Here is a 17538-nt window from a genome sequence, read left to right on the forward strand (position 1 = left end):
TCCTTGGGGCTAGCAAGGAGGTAACACGTAAATTACAGGTGGTGCAAAATATGGCAGCTCGTCTGCTCTGTAATCTGCCCAGAACTGCCTCTGTCAGCGCTTCCCTGCGCAGCCTTCATTGGCTGCGCATTGAATCAAGAGCAAAATTCAAAGCCCTTTGTTATATGCATCGGATTAAAACAGGCAATTCCCCCTCCTATCTTTCCACTCTGGTTCAACCGTACTGTCCAGTGCGCACCCTCAGATCCTCCTCTCTCGGCACCTTCTCCGTGCCCCGTTTCAAACGCACCAGAGTTGGTGGTCGCTCCTTCTCCTATCTGGCGCCATCACAATGGAACACACTCCCCATCTCTTTGCGTTTTGAAACTTGCCACCTGAAATTCAGGAAAGGCCTGAAAACTTGGCTTTTCTCTGTTTGATCTTCTTCCATCTTGTGTCTCCCTGCTTCTTGTTCCTCTATCAGCGCCGGGAAACCCCTGGGTATCTGTGCGCTATACAAACCCAAATATAATAATAATAATAATGCGTGGAATTCGCCCACACAGCGGGGAAATCTTGTGCGCGGCGAAGCGGTTAATTTTGAAAAAAACATCTGACAACAACTAACTATCCCTTTCTCTAATTTAGGAAATAAAATAAATTAAAAAATCATTTGAAAGCACATTATTTAAAAAGGAGCAGACTACCAGCAAATTACAAAGGCTGAGCTAATGCTTGAATTATCTCAGCCACTTAGCTATCCCTCGGAACTGTGTTGCAGTGCATTGGTTTATTCCAGACGCGAGTCTCGTGCTTGGTGTGCTATATGCCGAAATTAGTCTGGGGTTTCTTGTGCTACTGCCTGGAGGGGACAGGGCCTGGAAATCCTGGATGGACTGCTCCTGTTCATGCAGGAACAAAACTGACTGCATATGGCTGGTCTATGTCTTGCATGGAACAGTGGGCAAACAAGAGGCTGAACAAGGCTCAGAGCGATTACTAGTGGTTGAGATTTATTCAAGCATTCCTTCCACCAATTTATGATTTGAGGTTGTAAAGTTAGTAGGATGGTTAATGAAGAGACAAACTCACATTTGGTTCCGATATCAAAATAACCGACATACAGCAAAAAAATTAACAGGTGGAGAGGGTGTGTGAATATATTCAACAGTCTATCACAGTTGGTTACATCTCTAGCCGGTGGATGACTTTCTTCTCGGTGCTTTGTAGAACAAGGATGTTGCCTGTCTAAAAACACTATACTCCTACCTGGAGTCAGGCGTATCTAAACCACTGCCAAACAGGTAACCCTAACCATGCATTGGCTCTGCTAAATGGAATGTAGATATGGGTCATGCACTACATGGTCGAAATCCATACAAAGACCATTGGGAAAAAAATACAAAAAGACAACTCACATGGAGAACACGTTTTTTGTGCTAGCTTCCTCTATGCTCTACTATCAGGCCCCCATTCTGGTCATTAGCCTCTCATTTTTAAGGGCAGAAGCACGTGCTGTGGTAGAGGAGTATATTCCCATTATGAAAAAGTGGCCAGGGCCTCATAGCAGATGTGCACGTTTAGCAACATCTGGGTACCTAAAATACAGAGACAAGGAAAGCATTAGCCTCCCTCTGGCATGGCAGTACAACATCCACAACATCCAGACAACTATCAAGATGAGAAGTGTTCAATGGGGAAGGTTGTCCAATGCCATGCAGAAATCCTAAAGATGAACTGGTGGTTTAGATACAAGTTAACACAGCATTAGAACAGTGGACTGCAAAAAGATTTAAGGGAAATGAAGGAGACGCAAGAATGGGCTCTAGAATCTATGTAAGAATGTAGTTACTGCTAATGGCTTTCAGGTCCGTTTAAAGCTATTCTACCTAGACAAAGGCAAGCACTACTTCTACTCCTAAACTCTAACTGCTGCATAAAAATGAAATTAATTCAAGAAACTAAGAGGAAGCTTACAAAAGGAGGAAAGTACGAAGTCTAGGCTTGGAATAAAGATATTCTACTTCCACAGGCTTCACACACTAACTTTGGCTCACCTGCTAAGCAGACACTGCAGAGCGTGGTCCAGTGGTTCCTTCAGCTCAAGTGAGACGCGGTCTCCAAAGTTTGCAAGGCAATCTTCTATTGAACTCTCAGGACTGGCAGGGCTGAATACAGGAGAGGTGTGGCAGTCAAAACCAGTTCTGCTGAAGGCTGAAAATTCAAACAGAGGTTAAAGTGGACACCAATTTACTTTTCATCTCAGGCCCATATGAATTCTCTGGAGGAGTGGGATAAATATTACAGCAAAAGTGGCAGTAAAGTACACAAACATCACAAAGCTATAAAAACATAGAGGGCAAGCTCTTCCCTAGTTTGACTTAATTTTAGTTAATAACACGTCTTCCTCATAACTGCCTTCAAATCACCCCCCTCAGGTGTGTCCCTGGGTTAGTCTAGAATCTCGTCCCAGTATACTATAATTTGCTTGCCTCCGCATTTGTGAATATGGAGTCATAGATTCCATAAAAAACAAAATGTGTGACCAATTAAGCAATAGAGATTTTCTGCCATGCAACTCCTTGTTGCCAATTTCTTTGTGGCAAGACTTTGAAAAAGAAGGTTATTAATTGAGGCCCAGATTTTGCGTTGGGATTGCACCACTTATTTTGGCACAAGCCGAAAGCAAAATCGAATTTGTTAAATCTCATAATGCGCTTAAATGTACTTATAATATACCTGATAAACATGTGTTAGGTCTTCATATCTGATGTCACTTTCGGAGCGATCACTTCCTGTGATCCCACGTGAAATGCCACGCTTCGTGGAATCATGTGCTTTGGTGGCACGCGCCATGATGTCACATGCAAACTAACTAACTTGGTTAGTCCCCCCACTTTTTTGGGGGGGGGGACTTGTGCACTGGTGCTGGTAGTAGGAAGGTGGGGGCGACGGTGGGAGTCAGTCAGTATATTCACATATGCAACTTGTTGTTCACTGCACATTTTTAGGTGCATTAGCACCAAGGAGAGAACTGAATTACAGCAAACCTTGGTGTAGGCCTGTAAGCAGGGTCGGTGGTGGGAGAGTAGAAGGGATGATGCCACTGGTCAGGGTAGGGGTGCCTGCACCCTGTTTTGGGGCGGGAGTAGACAGGAAGCAGGGAGCAACGTTGGGCACCAATGCATCCCCTCTCTTCTTGTTTCGGGAACCAGCAGGGGTGCATTTAGGCTTGCAAGAGTGTCTTAGACTCTTGCAACCACACCAATTTAAGAGTTATGATTGGCCCTGAGATCTTTATTTTCCTTGGACAATCTCACTCCTGTGGAAGTTAGAGTCCAGCAAGTTCTCTGGTTGCCTGCCAGTAACATGAGAAAAATTTTGCTGCCAGCCATTACAGAACTAGGGGACTTAGCAGAGCAAACAAATACTCTCAGACACTTTAAACGTGCCTATTTGAAAGTGTAATGCTCTGCTAAAACAGTTTGTTGATTTAAGACTGAAAAGGAATGATTACGAATAAAATAAAGTGCTGCAATAATGCTGTAAAATTTCACTTTTTGCGACGCAAAATGTGAAAATCTATGCCGCAATATCCGGGGGGGGGTCTGTCCAGTATGCCTGCCTAATGTTATAGTTAGAGGAGTGTGGCCAAGCTGCCGACCAAAATGGCTGTGTAGCATTGAAGCTCCTCCGACCTCCTCACAATCCTGGCCATATACTAGGTAAAAACCGCCATCCGAGTCGGGGAAAAACTACACAGCAAGCCACTACTCCGGGCAAAACCCCACCATAAGCAATAGCGGCAAAAGCGAAGCCGAAACAACTTACTTGGCTGAGCACAGATGAGACCTCACTGCGTCGCGGCAGGACTCCCCTGTGGTAGAGAGGGCCAGCACTGGAGGAGCAGCCTTCCCCTAGGCGCTGTGCACCTGATCAGAAACAACAGGACCGGCGGACTGAAACAACTGGCACTGTGTCTGCGTGAGGCAGACTCATACGCCGACGCAGGACGAGAACCCAGTTGAGGCCTGCGGGAACTAGTAGCAGCCGCAGTGGAGGAGAATCAGGAACTTTAAAGAGGCCAGTCGGGCATTTCCGCGCCGGCCCGAAGAGAAGCAAGCACTATGATGAAGTAGGACACCCAGGTGGGTGTGTGAGAGCCCCAGTTCCAAAAGGAGCTGAGCTGATCCTGTGGCGATTGGACCGACCAGCCATTTATATTCTCTCCATCTTACTCTGTCTGAAGGAACTGCATACCTGTTTGAAACAATTGATATTTTTAAGAGGCTCTTATGCTGGACCTAGAAGCGCCCCTTGTCCTCCCCTCCTTTGATGATACACAAATTGCATTGTTTATCATTAACTTTACTTCCTGCACATAGCGTTGCCACCCCGCAAGCACATTCCACACTTAACTGTTTGGGTATTATTTTTATGCTTTAAGTGTTAATGATTGTAGCAATGTTGTTGGGGTTGGGGTTTACCTGTAGAACTGAGAACGGGGATGGGAGGGGGAAGAAAAGGGAACATATGTTGAGTTATGGGTAGTTTCGCAGACATTCGCTATTCAGATTACTGTTGGTACCGAACGGTTCTTCTTAGTAACAACCGTCATCCTTCCCCTAGATCAGCAATGACTGCAGCCATTAGGGTCCACCCTTTTGCGGACGTAAAACTAGCGACCTGGACTATATGGGGGCTGAACAACGCAGACAAGGGCAAGCAGGTGTTGCATTGCTTGCAGAGGAACCAGGTTGATATTGCCTTTTTACAAGAAACACACTTGTCCCCCACACCACAGCCCACCTTTGCATCCACATGGGGAACTCATCCTTACTTCGCAGGCTACAGTACGTACGCCAGGGGAGTTTTTGTACTTATGCACATACGAGCGCCTATCCAATTGGATTGCGCTCAAAGATGAACTATTCAGATCAGAGCCCCGAACATCTATAGTGGAATATTTTGAAATAAAGAAAGGGACTGTAGAGTCCTGGGCCACTCTTTGGGAGGCCTTCAAGCCTATAAAAGGGGGGCTTTGTATTTCTAACCATGCGGGGATCCTGAAAGAACTGCAACGCACTCCATTCCAAATAGAGAAACAGTTGTCTGAGGTCGATCAGGCCTAGGCGGTGCACGGGTCGACGACACAAGTGCATCGCTGCACCTCTCTACCAGCCAATTTCCGCTTGGCGGTTAAGAGAATACAAATTCCAGGAGAAGTACACAATATACAGAAGGTACGGCGAGGGAGAGGGGCCTGGTCGCACGCTTGCCCGAATGCTACAGCCCCCTAGGTGCCAATCATATACAACTGTCCTCCGGCGGTCAGACGGAACCGGTATCTCAGACACACTGGGTATCCAGGGCAAAATACTTACCTACTACAGTGATTTATACACCTGTCCGGTCACGGGCGAAGATGCTGACAGAACATGTTATCTGGACGAGATAGCCATGGTATGGCTTAGCTCCGCACACAAATTATTTTTCGGGGAACCCTTCACTGTGGAGGAAATAATCCAAGCGATAGAGGCCATGGGCAGAACATAAGCGTCGGGCTTCGATAGTTTCTCGGGAATTTTCTACAAAGAGTATAAACATTTACTTGCCCGCACCGTCTAGAACTCTATCGGGAAGCGATAGAGGAGTATTCTTCCGCCCTCTCTCTGTGAATCAGTGAGATTGCTCCCCAAGCCCAGGAAGAAGCGCATCATTGCGGCTCCTATAGGCATCAAGATCTTGGCCAAAATGAAAGCAACCAGACTCTCCCTCCTGCTGGACCAAATAATATCTCCGGCCCATTCAGGGTTTGTCCCGCACAGATCAATGGCCCTGAATCTGCACACGCTCTTTGCGGTTCTACATAGAATTTCCTCTACTGTGCCTGCCGCAGCAAAGCTGTTGGATACTGAAAAATTGTTTGACACACTGAAGTAGCCGTTCTTGCAAGCCTCACTGCGCAAAATGGGTCTCACACTGGGATTTACAGCCCTTATCACGCTGCTGTATATGCGACCCACAGCACGCATTCGCTTAATTAGGGCGCAGACGTCCTCTTTCTCCCTAACACAGGGAACAAGACAAGGCTGCCCGCTATCTTTCCTATTGTTTATAATAGTTCTGGACCCCCTGATACACCATCTGCAGGGGTGGCACCTCCACAGAGGACTGCAGTTTAAAACCGGACCACTCCTAATTACACTTTATGCAGATGACATTATCTTTTATGTGCGGCATCCGAGCGAGAACCTGGTGCCCATACACAGGGAAATAATTTGATACAGGGCCTTGTTTGAGTTCTATATTAATTGGGGTAAATCCAAGCTATTTCCCCTGACATCAGCGTTAAGTAGCATTGATTGTGAATTTCCAATGGCGTGGTTGGATGAATCCATCAAGTACCTCTGCATACATGTCCATAGAGATAGGAGCAGATAATACGTCTCAACTACAGCCCAGCGTTGGAAAAAATGTCTACACGGGTCAAACACTGGCTGAAACTTCCCCTATTCATGGCGGGCCGTATAACCTGTGTTAAAATGGTAGTCTTGCCCCAGTTTTTGTATACGTTCCACAATATCCATATTCCACTGACCAAAGCGTTCTTGGCAACACTCCGTGTTCTCCTAATACACCTTATCTGGGGGGCAAGCAGCCAAGAATCAGTTGGGATATAATGACCCTGCCCTATGAGTGAGGAGGCTTTGGGGTCCCTAATTTCCATCTGTACTACCTGGTGGGCCAGTGCAGCTTTGCTCGTCACTGATACCACCCAGATGCTGTACACTAGGCCAGAAGCTGACCTTACCGACCAGACGCCACTGGCTGCATTGCTGCCGGCGGGACTGCCACGCAACCCTCATGACATCCAGACAATGTCCACAACCAGCTGGGCCAGGAAGAGGCTTATTCGAAAGACCGGAGGCCACTTATTGTATTCATCTGCTCTACCCTTGGTCGCAATCCCTCGATTGCCCTTCACACAAGAGGCCCTTATCCGACTAACCCGATCCAGATGCTCCCTGAACACCATATGGGATCTATTCCCCGATGGACATGTATTCTCGTGGACGGAGAATATAGGTTTCCAAACTGCTCCTATGCTGGACCAGTTTGTACTGTGGTGGTTACAGGGGGCGCTCAGCGCCCAGGTTCCCAGCTACCCCATTGAGTTTGATGTCTGCCCACCTTTGATGTTGCTGATCACGAACACTGGCTGGGATCACTTAATATCTAATCTTTATAAAACCGAGCCTGGCCTTGCTCCCTACCCGGGACGCTGGAGTCCGCACTGCCTGGGAACAAGACCTTGGACACCCACGGACGAATTTCCAATGGTATAAATACTGTACACAAACGCAACTGATATACCTTAATCATCGCCACAAACTACTACACTTCAAATTCCTCCTGCAGGCATATACTAAACCGGCTAAAATGCATCAGATGGACCCCTCACTGTAAACCATGCCTGGCCCAAATGTCATTCTCCATCAGCAGACTTCGCCCCTATGATGTGGACCTGCAAAAAGATGGCCCAGTACTGGTGGTCCATATTCGCTGCGGTCATGCATGACTGAAATCGCACTCACACCTTTGCCATTAATAGAGCTCCTGGGATTCGTCCATGACATCGCTATCGCTCTCCTGCTCGTTAAAAGGGAGGTTGTTGTACAATAGGGCAGCAGGCACCAGCCCGCACGAAATGCATGCATTAATAACTTAATATACTAACTCAAACAGCAAATTGTACACACACCGACAGCTTCTAACATCCAGACCTCGTGGCAGCCGCTGCAAGTCTAGCTCTTCATGCTTAAGTATACTGCCAGCTCACAACCTAAGTAACAATGTTTGCTATCTATGCCCATGGGGATAATGCAGAGAAACTCTACACGCCGTTGCAACACAAATCAGGTGCACCCTCACACGCCAGAGCCTGATTTCATATATTTTGTCTGCATTACTGCTCCTATTGATGCTCATTGTACGTCTCTCTATAAAAAGGGATGGAATGCATGGTTTATCCTATAATTGTGTACTACTATGTCTGTGTGATACCTTTTGCAAACATGGAATCCATAACTTTGAAAGGGATAGCATTAATTTAAAATTCATTCCATTCAAAAGATTCTAATTTAAGGTGGTCATCATAACGATAAAGTAGTAAATGTAAATGTAAATGTGGGATACTTGTAAAGCGCACTGTTACTCTACCTGAGTGTCCTGGCGCTGTAGACCGCTGGGGAACCCGTCCTGGTTTTCCCTGTGAGATGCTCCCTTTCTGGGTATCTCCAGGGGGAAACCAGGCATCCCTGGCATCTGTGGGGGGCCGTTGTAGAGATGAGGCAAGCTTAATGCCCAGAGTTACCGAGTGTGTTCTCTGGTTAGAGTAGGCACTGAGGCGAGAATTATCGAGTCCGTTGACCCTGGTCCAAGACCCTGCCGCGTCGGGAATTGAACCCTGGTCCCGGCCGTTCTCTGCTTACAGGTCTGCTGCCTCTAACCAGTGAGCCACACCTCTCCACTAGTAGGTATAAAAACTACATTGTGAAGAAAATGCTAACAAACTTCTCCATTACAAATATGTAAAAAGAAAGGTAATTAAGACATACTTCTGAAAAATTGAGACATTCATCTCTTGGTTCCTTAAGTGGCCATACTGTCTCTCTCTCGCTCTATGGGCTTGCTTCATTGTGAGGGACAGCATTCTGCTCTTTCACAAGGAGCCAATTGGCACACAAAGTATTTTTGTTTAGTGCCAGGAACTACTGTGGCCATGAGTGCTTTTTGAGACCAAAAGATATTTTTGCTTTTGCCAGTGTTTGTTTGTAAGGGGCCAGCAGCTACCACACCAATAAGGTTTTACAAAAACCATGCCAAAACAAGTCACACAATGACAAAACCAAATGGCTGACCACCAATTTCAGATTTACTGGCTTTGCCAGTGTTTGTTTATTTTTATGTTTCCCATAATCTTATTGAAACTGGTTACACTGATTTTCCATTATGAATATTTTTGATGAATACTAGCAAACATCAACACATTTTACTGAATAGTGCTGCAAAGAAATGGTTCATAATATTTTCCAGTAGTTTAGCGAAATTGTATTTTTTCCTACATACTTTTTTTGTGAATATTATATTTTGAAAGCAAAGAATCATCAATTTTGCTTTCAAGCTTCTGCAAATAATTGCATCTAATTGCATCGAATTAGAGAACAATCTGGGAGCATTATACATAGCCTCATATTGCAAAACTTTGAAAACATGTGTACACATTTTAATAATGGAACCACCATCGGTCATGTAGCCCGAGCTTACAACATTTACTTATAATAAAGGCTTTGCATTAATGAACCATATATACAAGTTCGAACAACATTAATACATGGACACACCTATTACCTTACCTGCAGACAATGCCCTTACCTCATCCATAATGTGGTACTGTAAACTGGCAGCCAAAGGGTTTGTGCTGCAAGGGGTGGGGCCTACTTGTCCCAAGGACAAAAACACTGAAAACTTGTTGTCCATGACCCCAACCAATATGTCCTCGGTGTCAGGCCTTAGGAATTCCACATCCCTAACAAAAATGTAGCAGTATACTACCCCAAAGACTACCACCTGGATTGGCCACGTTTAGTACAATCATGTACACTGCTGAACCAGGATTGGCCATGTTTAGTATAATCATGTACACTGACAAACGCATCTCGAAACACCCAAAAAAAACAAAAAACAATCTTGTGCAACGGCCTAGAAATCTACATTGCAGACCACTCAAACAACAGGCTTAGGAGCTGAAAAACGAATCTGTTTTTCCACAGATACAATAGTTACATAGTTCCAATATTGCCCACCAGGTGAAAGCTTTTCAGACCACTCCAAGATCACAACCAGATTTAATGTTCTTAGAGGACAAAGACTGATGACTGTAGAGAGTCTACCTTGGAAAAGAGTATTCATAATAAACCTATACTAGCTCAACAATGTGTATATTTAGGGGCCTACAATCATCTTTGTTATTTGACTCATAATTCTGTCAGGACCGGAGAAGAGGATAAAGCTAGCACTTTCTTCGTTTATTCAAAAGCAGACATGTCAAAAAGATTTAACACCAACTACTATTCCCATGAACCACAGGGAATTTAGTGAAAAGCAAAATCAGACAACTCTGCATGAACAATCCACCACCATCTAATCACATGCTAGCATTCCTTACGCAGTCCCTGGTCTGTGACATCACAGCCTCTTTTTTCGCTGCTCGTAGCCAAGCTAAGTCACCTTTCCTTGTTGCGGTTACTTTAGGGCCTATTGTTTGCTTGTGCATGTTTGTTGCCTGATTGCTGGACTGCAGGACCACTCTTGAGCTCCTTCGCGGCTGTGAACCATGTACTTCAACCCGCTTGGGACCGTGGCACACAGCGCTACACTATGGTCACAGCGCGCAACATCATATTTCCTCAGCATCGGGTCCGGAGTTACATGCCGCTTACCTGAGTCTTCCCCTGAGCCTTGACCTCCTGGAGAGTGACACCCCGTGCATCAGGGTCTGTACAGGCTCCAGCCTGCTTTATTTGCACATGTAAAGATGCCCACAAGGGTCTGCAGTGTGAGTGCAGTTCAATCACCCAAGGGGTCTGTACTATTTTGTTTTGAGCTCCGAGAGCCATCAAGGGACACACTCCCAGGCAGGGGTACCCCACTGAAATATTGGCACCAAGGGGATGAGTGTCCCTAGGCAGAGACCGATTAACCTGTAAGGTTTTGCCCACCACTATCTGCGGCTGACACCCAGCCCCAATACAACCCTGCAGCGCTTCTGCCCTGCTTATAACCACCATGGACCCAAGATAGTGCTCCAGTCAGTAATTTTATTATGGGTTCACTGTCTGCCTGGCTGCTCTCCCACTGGTCGCACCATGGAGACTTCAGAGGACAGTTTGTGGGATGAGGATCCCCCTAGATTTTATTCCTTTGGATGATTCGTTTCATCAGGCGGTGGTTATTATTATTATTATTATTATAATACGTAGCTTATTGAGCGCGAAGCTACCCCCAACTGGAGAGTCCCGGCGCTGGCAGTGGAGACATAGAAAGAGGTGGGGTGAGTATGTTGGGATCCGCAGGTGGTTGCCTCCATATATAGGGCAGTTGCGTAGGCCATGGCCTCCATGGAACAACGCCTGTCCCAACAAATAGTGCATAAATGCGCAAAGCTGGCTAATGCCCAACATCCCCCAGCCACCTCCCCCACATGGACACAAGGGCTCAGCCCCAGCTAAGCGCCCTTGTGAGGCAGGGGTGGATTACGGTGCTTTTGAGTGCTAAAAAGAGGCATTCTTAGCTCAGAACCAGCCCTGTACCCCTGTCTGGGGTACGGCTAACCCTAGCACTGTCACACCTCCCCAGATCTCCCCTAAACCCCTTGATGATAATTTTGGTGGCCCTTCAAGGCCTTAACGCAATTCCCTTCCAGCCCGAACCCAGACAATGTGCCCAATGCAGCGGATAATTCTTGCTCCTCTGATTGGCCGCCCTCTTCGAAAGTACCCAAATATTGAAGCCAGTTTTGAGACTCGTCTGGGCAAGGAAGCCCGCATTCGCCTTGAGGCGTAGTGCCTGCTCTCCTCTTTGGATGGGAAGGTGGCCTTGACACCAGAGCTGGACCTCAGGCTGGCCACCTTCTTGGCCAAGTTCATAAAAGATCCCAAAAAAGGCATGGACAGGTCTTGGTGTGCCAAGTTAAGCTTCTTGACACTCTTGGCCTGCTCATCAAGATCTTTGACTGGCGGAGGACGCCAAGTCTTTGGGTTCCTTGATTTCCCGAGAGGTCTTATCGGGATGGGTGCAGTGCGCAATCATATTCATGGGTAAGGTTAACTGCACACTGTCGAACGGAGCGTTATTGCTCCTTACTAATAAAGGAGGATCCGAAGCTGGGTGACCTGGCCGATTCGGAGGCAGGCGCAGTAGCCCCAGTGGGTCTCCCCCTTCATCAACCCTCCATTTAAAAAGTTTTTCCTACTCTGGTTTTCCGAGGGGCAGGTCGAGTTAGGGGCCGCTCGACCAGCCATTCCTTCTCACCAGTGCTTAATATGGAAAAATACAAGTGCAGGTGCTCTGTAGCAGAGTACCTGCTTGTTTCTAAGAAGTGCCGATACTCTCCAATTAAAAGTATTACTTTTCTCTTGAGAAGTGCCAGTACTCCCCCCCTCAAAATAAAAAAGTATGGGTACTCAGTACCAGCCTATTTAAAGCACTACTTCTCACAATACCACCCTAGAGGGCAAAGCTCCCAGAGAGGACAATACCAGATCGGGTTCACCAATTTTTACCCCGCCCAGGGACAGCGCTTCAGAGAACACAGATGCAAGGGCTACGATCAGGCCACCAATTCCGATGAGTGTCCACCCTTCTTCCCTCCTAAAAGTAGGGGGACGTCTGGCGAATTCTATCCATGTCTGGAGACGGATCACAACAGATGCATGGGTCTTGCAGACCATTCAGGAGTTTCAGATTGAATTCTTTGTTTCCTTGGTCGACAAGTCCAATGGTGGTATAGGCCAGTTATAAACTTATGCGAGTTCAAGGAGTGGCTGGTGTATCGCCACTTCAAGATGGAGGGAATCCATCTCCTTCACGACATTCTCTGCCCCACCGACTAGCTGGTCTGCTTGGACCTGAAAGACGCTCATCTGTCCATTCGGATCTTTCTGGCCAATAGGCGTCCTCCAGTTTATCTGCTATCACCACACCTTCGAGTTTGCAACTTTTCCCTTTGGCCTTTTCTCCGCCCCATGGTGCTTCACAAAGGTTCTCAAACAAGTTGTGGAACACCAGGGGTTGCAGGAACTGCGCCTTATCGTATACCTTGACAATATGCTCTTCATGGACCAAGACCCCCACAGATTGTATATCCATCTGCAGGGCGGTCAATCTTCTGGAAAGCCTGGGCTTCATCATAAACCAAAGCAAATCCCTCCTAGTACCTTCTCAGAAGGCAACCTTTTTGGGCTTTGTGATCTATTCTATGGTGGCCACATTAAGCCTTCACTCACGCAAGGTGGCAAAGATTTGTAATGATCTGCGGAGAACTCAGTCCAGACAGTGAGTTTTTTTGTGTCATCATGAGCGCCTGGTGTGACTGTTGTCGGCCTCATCAAGGCCATATTTCCCGGGCCACTCCACTGTCGGGCACTTCTACGCCTCAAAGCAGCACACCTGCAGAAGGGGCTTTCTAACTCCCATGCGGTTGTCCTATCTGGGGAGGCACAGGAGGAAATTCACTGGTGGCTTTCTCACTTGGACACCTCGAATGGAAGATCAATCTTAGTTTCATCTCCAGGCCTTATAGTTTCTGACGCCAGCAGATCAGGCTGGAGTGGTCGGTGTGGGGAGTACTCCACAGGCGATGTGTGGTCTCAAGAGCAGAAATTAAATATCAATTGTTTGGAGCACCTGGCCAGCTCATTTGCGGTTCGATGCTAGACGAGGTATAGGATCCAGTCATGTGAGCTTCTCAAAATGGACAACATGTCTGCAGTGCAATAAATCAACCACCTGGGAGGCACTCGGTCAAATGCGCTAGGTTTTGGCAATTTTGCCTGGATCACCAGATCTCGGTCATGACCGAACCTCTCCCTGGTCAGAAAAATCGAGTGGCGCACTGGCAGCCCCGCCATTTTGGGTAATCTTGCCATTGGAAGCTGCACCCACAGGTCTTAGTCATGTTCCAGACCCAGTGCGGCCTGTTCTCAGTGGATCTATTTGCGTCCAGGGTGGACCACCAACTGCCACGGTTTTTCATCTGGAGACGGAATCCTCAGACATCAGCCACAGTGACTTCCTTCAAAATTGGAGGCCGGAGAAAGGCTAAGTGGTTTAGCCGTTTGCCGTGATTACCAGGGCTTTGGCCCAAATTAGACGCCAGCAGTAGGAGATAGTCTTGGTCACCCCGATTTGGAAATCTCAAGTTTGGTTTTCCATTCTTATGGAACTTTCTTGGGATTTTCCAATCCAACTCACTCTTCTTCCGACGTTTCTGCTCAGTCTGGATATCCTCCCCCATCAAATGGTTCAGGAAGGATCCTTACATCTCATGGTGTGGAGGATTTCAGGGGTCAATGGTCTGCCCCAGGCCTTTCGCACAAGGCTGAGGAACTCTTATCCAAGACCTGGGCCAACAGCACCAACAAGCGATATCGATCTGCATGGGCGCAATTGTGTCTGTGTGTGCGGAGGGGTTCTGATCACATGAGCACCGAGGTAGTCCATATTCTCAATTTTCTAGCTCATTTTCTAGCCCATTTTCTAGCCCATTTCACACAAGAGGGGTTGGTATACCGCTCAATTAATCAGTTCCGTTCTGCCATTTCTACAGGACATGTACCTCGGGTTGGCTACCTGGTAGGGGAACATCCGTTTGTTTGTTGACTGTTGTGGGGGATTCAGTGGTCGCTCCTGCCTCTGGGGATGTGAACAGGGTGCTCAACCTTTTCCTGTGCTGGCAACCGAACAGGTTCTTGTCACAGAAGGAACTTTCTGCAAAGCTAGCCATGCTGCTATACTATGCTTGGTATCCTGCAGATTGGTCTCCGTTGTGAGGGCCCTGGACATTACGGGACAAGTCTTTTCCCTTCAGGGTATCGTTAACCATTAGCAGAAAGACACATTCAAACACTAGTTTCATTGATTACCCTTCTTTTCCTGACTCGCTTAAATTCTGTGTGGTTCTGTGCCTCAAGGCCTATGAGGACATGTCTGCAGAATTTTGTCCTCTGGGTGAGAGACAGCTCTTGATTGCAATCCGTAAGCCCCACAAGGCAGTATCTTCTTCAACCATAGCTTGCTGGGTATGATGGGTCATGCAAGAGGCAGGAGTGGATCTGTAGATTTTTGGCACACATTCAGTGTGGAGAGTGATAGCTTCGAAGACGTTCAGTCTAGTCGCTCGCCTAGAAGTCATTATGAACGCGGCAGACTCATTATCTGACTCCACATTCAAGAGGTTTTTCTTTAAGCCTGTTTTGGATATGGCTTGGCTTGTAGTGAGCAAGTATTAAACTAGCATAATCCTCGCCTCCGGTCAGGGCATAGGATGAAAACTGTCTTTGCTATTGTAACGGAAAGGTTCAATTCTATTAAGGACTTGGAAGCAAGGATTATCCCGCCCACAGAGCCTTGATCCAGTTCACCCATCCAGTGCCTAGTAAGTAGTGGTTCTTTTCCTATATTCCCTTTGTGATGACTTGATCTTACTTGTCTTAATGCATTGTTTGATGTAGCTTTAATGGTGCACCTTGTGCCCTTTCACTATGTCTGCAGATTCTTTTTGTTGCATAAGGTTGCCTAAGGTGTGTTTCTTCTCAGTGTAGAATCTTTGGTAATGGACTTCTTTTTTCCAGGCTCGGATTCAGGGAAACAGGACCAGTGACGATAGAGCTCTGGATAGACTTGCACGACAAAAGAGGTTGTGATGTCGCATACAAGGGACAACATAAGGAATTCTGGCCTGTGATTGGATACGGTTTGACTGTTCAAGCAGAGTTGTCTGTTTTGCTTTTGACTAAATTTCCTGTGGTTGATGGGAATTGTAGTTGATGTTAAATCTTAATAAAATGGCTGTTGTTGAATAAACAAAGAAAGTTATAGCATAATCATTGCCTCAGAGTCCTTAATAGAATTTGAACATTCTGTTATGAAAGCTAGGACATTTTTCCTTCACCAGCTAAAATCAATAAAAAAAAAAGACAGACAGAGGCACACTCTTCTTCCCAGTATTTGTTAAAGGCCAACATGGCAAAAATCTGTACGTGAAGCCAAATAATCTAAGTTAAAGTCTCAACTAGCTGTTCCTAATGAAGGTGAGAAAAATAATATCCTTTGCAAAATAATGGTTTTATTATTATTACAGGTTTGATAAAGTCCACCTGGACTAAACATATGCTGCGTGATTTCAAAGGGACTGTTCATGAATATATGGGTGATTTAGAAGGGACTTAATAAATATGTGGCATTCAAGAATTATTAAAAGCCATCAAGATGTATTAAGTATTCACAAGACAAATTACTCTTGGCTTATTATGGCATTTTCATAAATGAACAGTCTCAACATATACTGTTTTGCTCAACAGTTGTTTCTGTTCAGTCATTCAAAACTCCTACATAGCAGTGTGTCAGTCTAGTAAGCACATCTACAATACTTTCAGTGTGCAATCTCGCTTTGCGATAGAGACCATACTTTAGCCATATTGCCTTTTGCGGATTTGTGTAACAATCCTCTTTACTGCTACTTTTAGGATATGTTCCCACAGCACCACAAAAGAAATATCTGAAAGAACAGAGCTTGTAGTGAGTACAGTGGTACTGATTCACTAAATCAATTAATATATTCAGAAATTACCTGGCCAGCATATTTTCACTTTAAAAGCCAACTAGATCCCTACTCTATATATAAAAACTTGAATTTCAGAGTAAAAGAAGTAGAACACAAACAAGGATACAACAGCACAATTCTCTAGGAAATCAGAATCTCAGCACTATAAATCTAATCTACAGCACAGATCATACAGACACAGGGGACCTTCCAACTCTTTAACAACAAATCGCCAGCTGAAGTGGTAAGAAATCTGGTATCAAGGATGCTCACCCAACTGCTTCTCCTACGTCCAGAGTAGGTCTTACACACAGCAGTCTTTATATTCTCTTGTAATCTCCCCACCATGGATGATCCATCAAAGCGAAACCCTGGTTGGACCACTGACTAACAGTGGAGGACAACTACTAACAAACTAAATCAATCATGGGGCTTCAACACATTGCAATCACAAGAGATAGGTGTCCCAAACAGATTATGAGAACTATTTTACTGTACTCTCCAGCCTTCGGCACAGGGTACCAGGAACCTTAAAAAGCCTTTCCTAGAATACAAACAGAGCTCAGCATGCAGTACCTCACCTTTGACAACAAAAAAAACAAAACCAGACAACATGGGAGCCAATAAGTGGTTAGGAAAGAAGACGTAGAAGGCATGCAGGTACACATACATAGCAGACAAGCAAAGATTGGGATCAAAAGTGGAAAAACATTTTGGCGGTCCAATATGGAGGATGAGCCTTAGCGAAGCTCCTGTTGTCCGCTAATAATCCTTCATTGATCCTGTCACATCTGCCACTCCTACCTATTTATGAGCAACTGAGGAGTCCAGAAACACTCAGCCGAGACATAGTGAGGGCTCCTGAGGGTGCAACACCGTGATTGATGCTGTAGTGCGGCAGCTTGGTGAGTCGCCCTGATACGGCGGAGAGACGCGCTTCGCGGAAGATGTGCTGCCGAGATACCAGGATGCCTGCTAGGCAGAGGGCTGCGGGGGTGGTCGCTCCCGATGAGGTGAGGCTGCTTGTGGCGGTGCCTGGGAGCGTGGAGTCGGCTGTTCCCCGTCGAATCCTGCTGGTGGTTTGGTGGCTGGATCGGGCTGCGGCGTGGAGAAGGCCGGGGGCTGTGCCGATCACCCCGGCCCCGTCGCAGAACGACTCCCGCTCCTGGCCA

At 46.3% G+C, this 17538-nt stretch overlaps 1 protein-coding gene across 1 annotated transcript in view; it reads right to left on the bottom strand.

The window, feature by feature from the left end:
* Positions 1–17538, bottom strand: part of BCL2L13 (BCL2 like 13) — a 423025-nt gene that overhangs the window by 190972 nt on the left and 214515 nt on the right. The window contains exon 4 of the mRNA XM_078673632.1: positions 2037–2193. Within this exon, the coding sequence (XP_078529758.1) occupies positions 2037–2193 (157 nt within the window). The remainder of the gene's footprint in view (positions 1–2036; positions 2194–17538) is intronic.

This window comes from Lissotriton helveticus, chromosome 1_1, assembly GCF_964261635.1.
Source record: "Lissotriton helveticus chromosome 1_1, aLisHel1.1, whole genome shotgun sequence".
Taxonomy (NCBI): domain Eukaryota; kingdom Metazoa; phylum Chordata; class Amphibia; order Caudata; family Salamandridae; genus Lissotriton; species Lissotriton helveticus.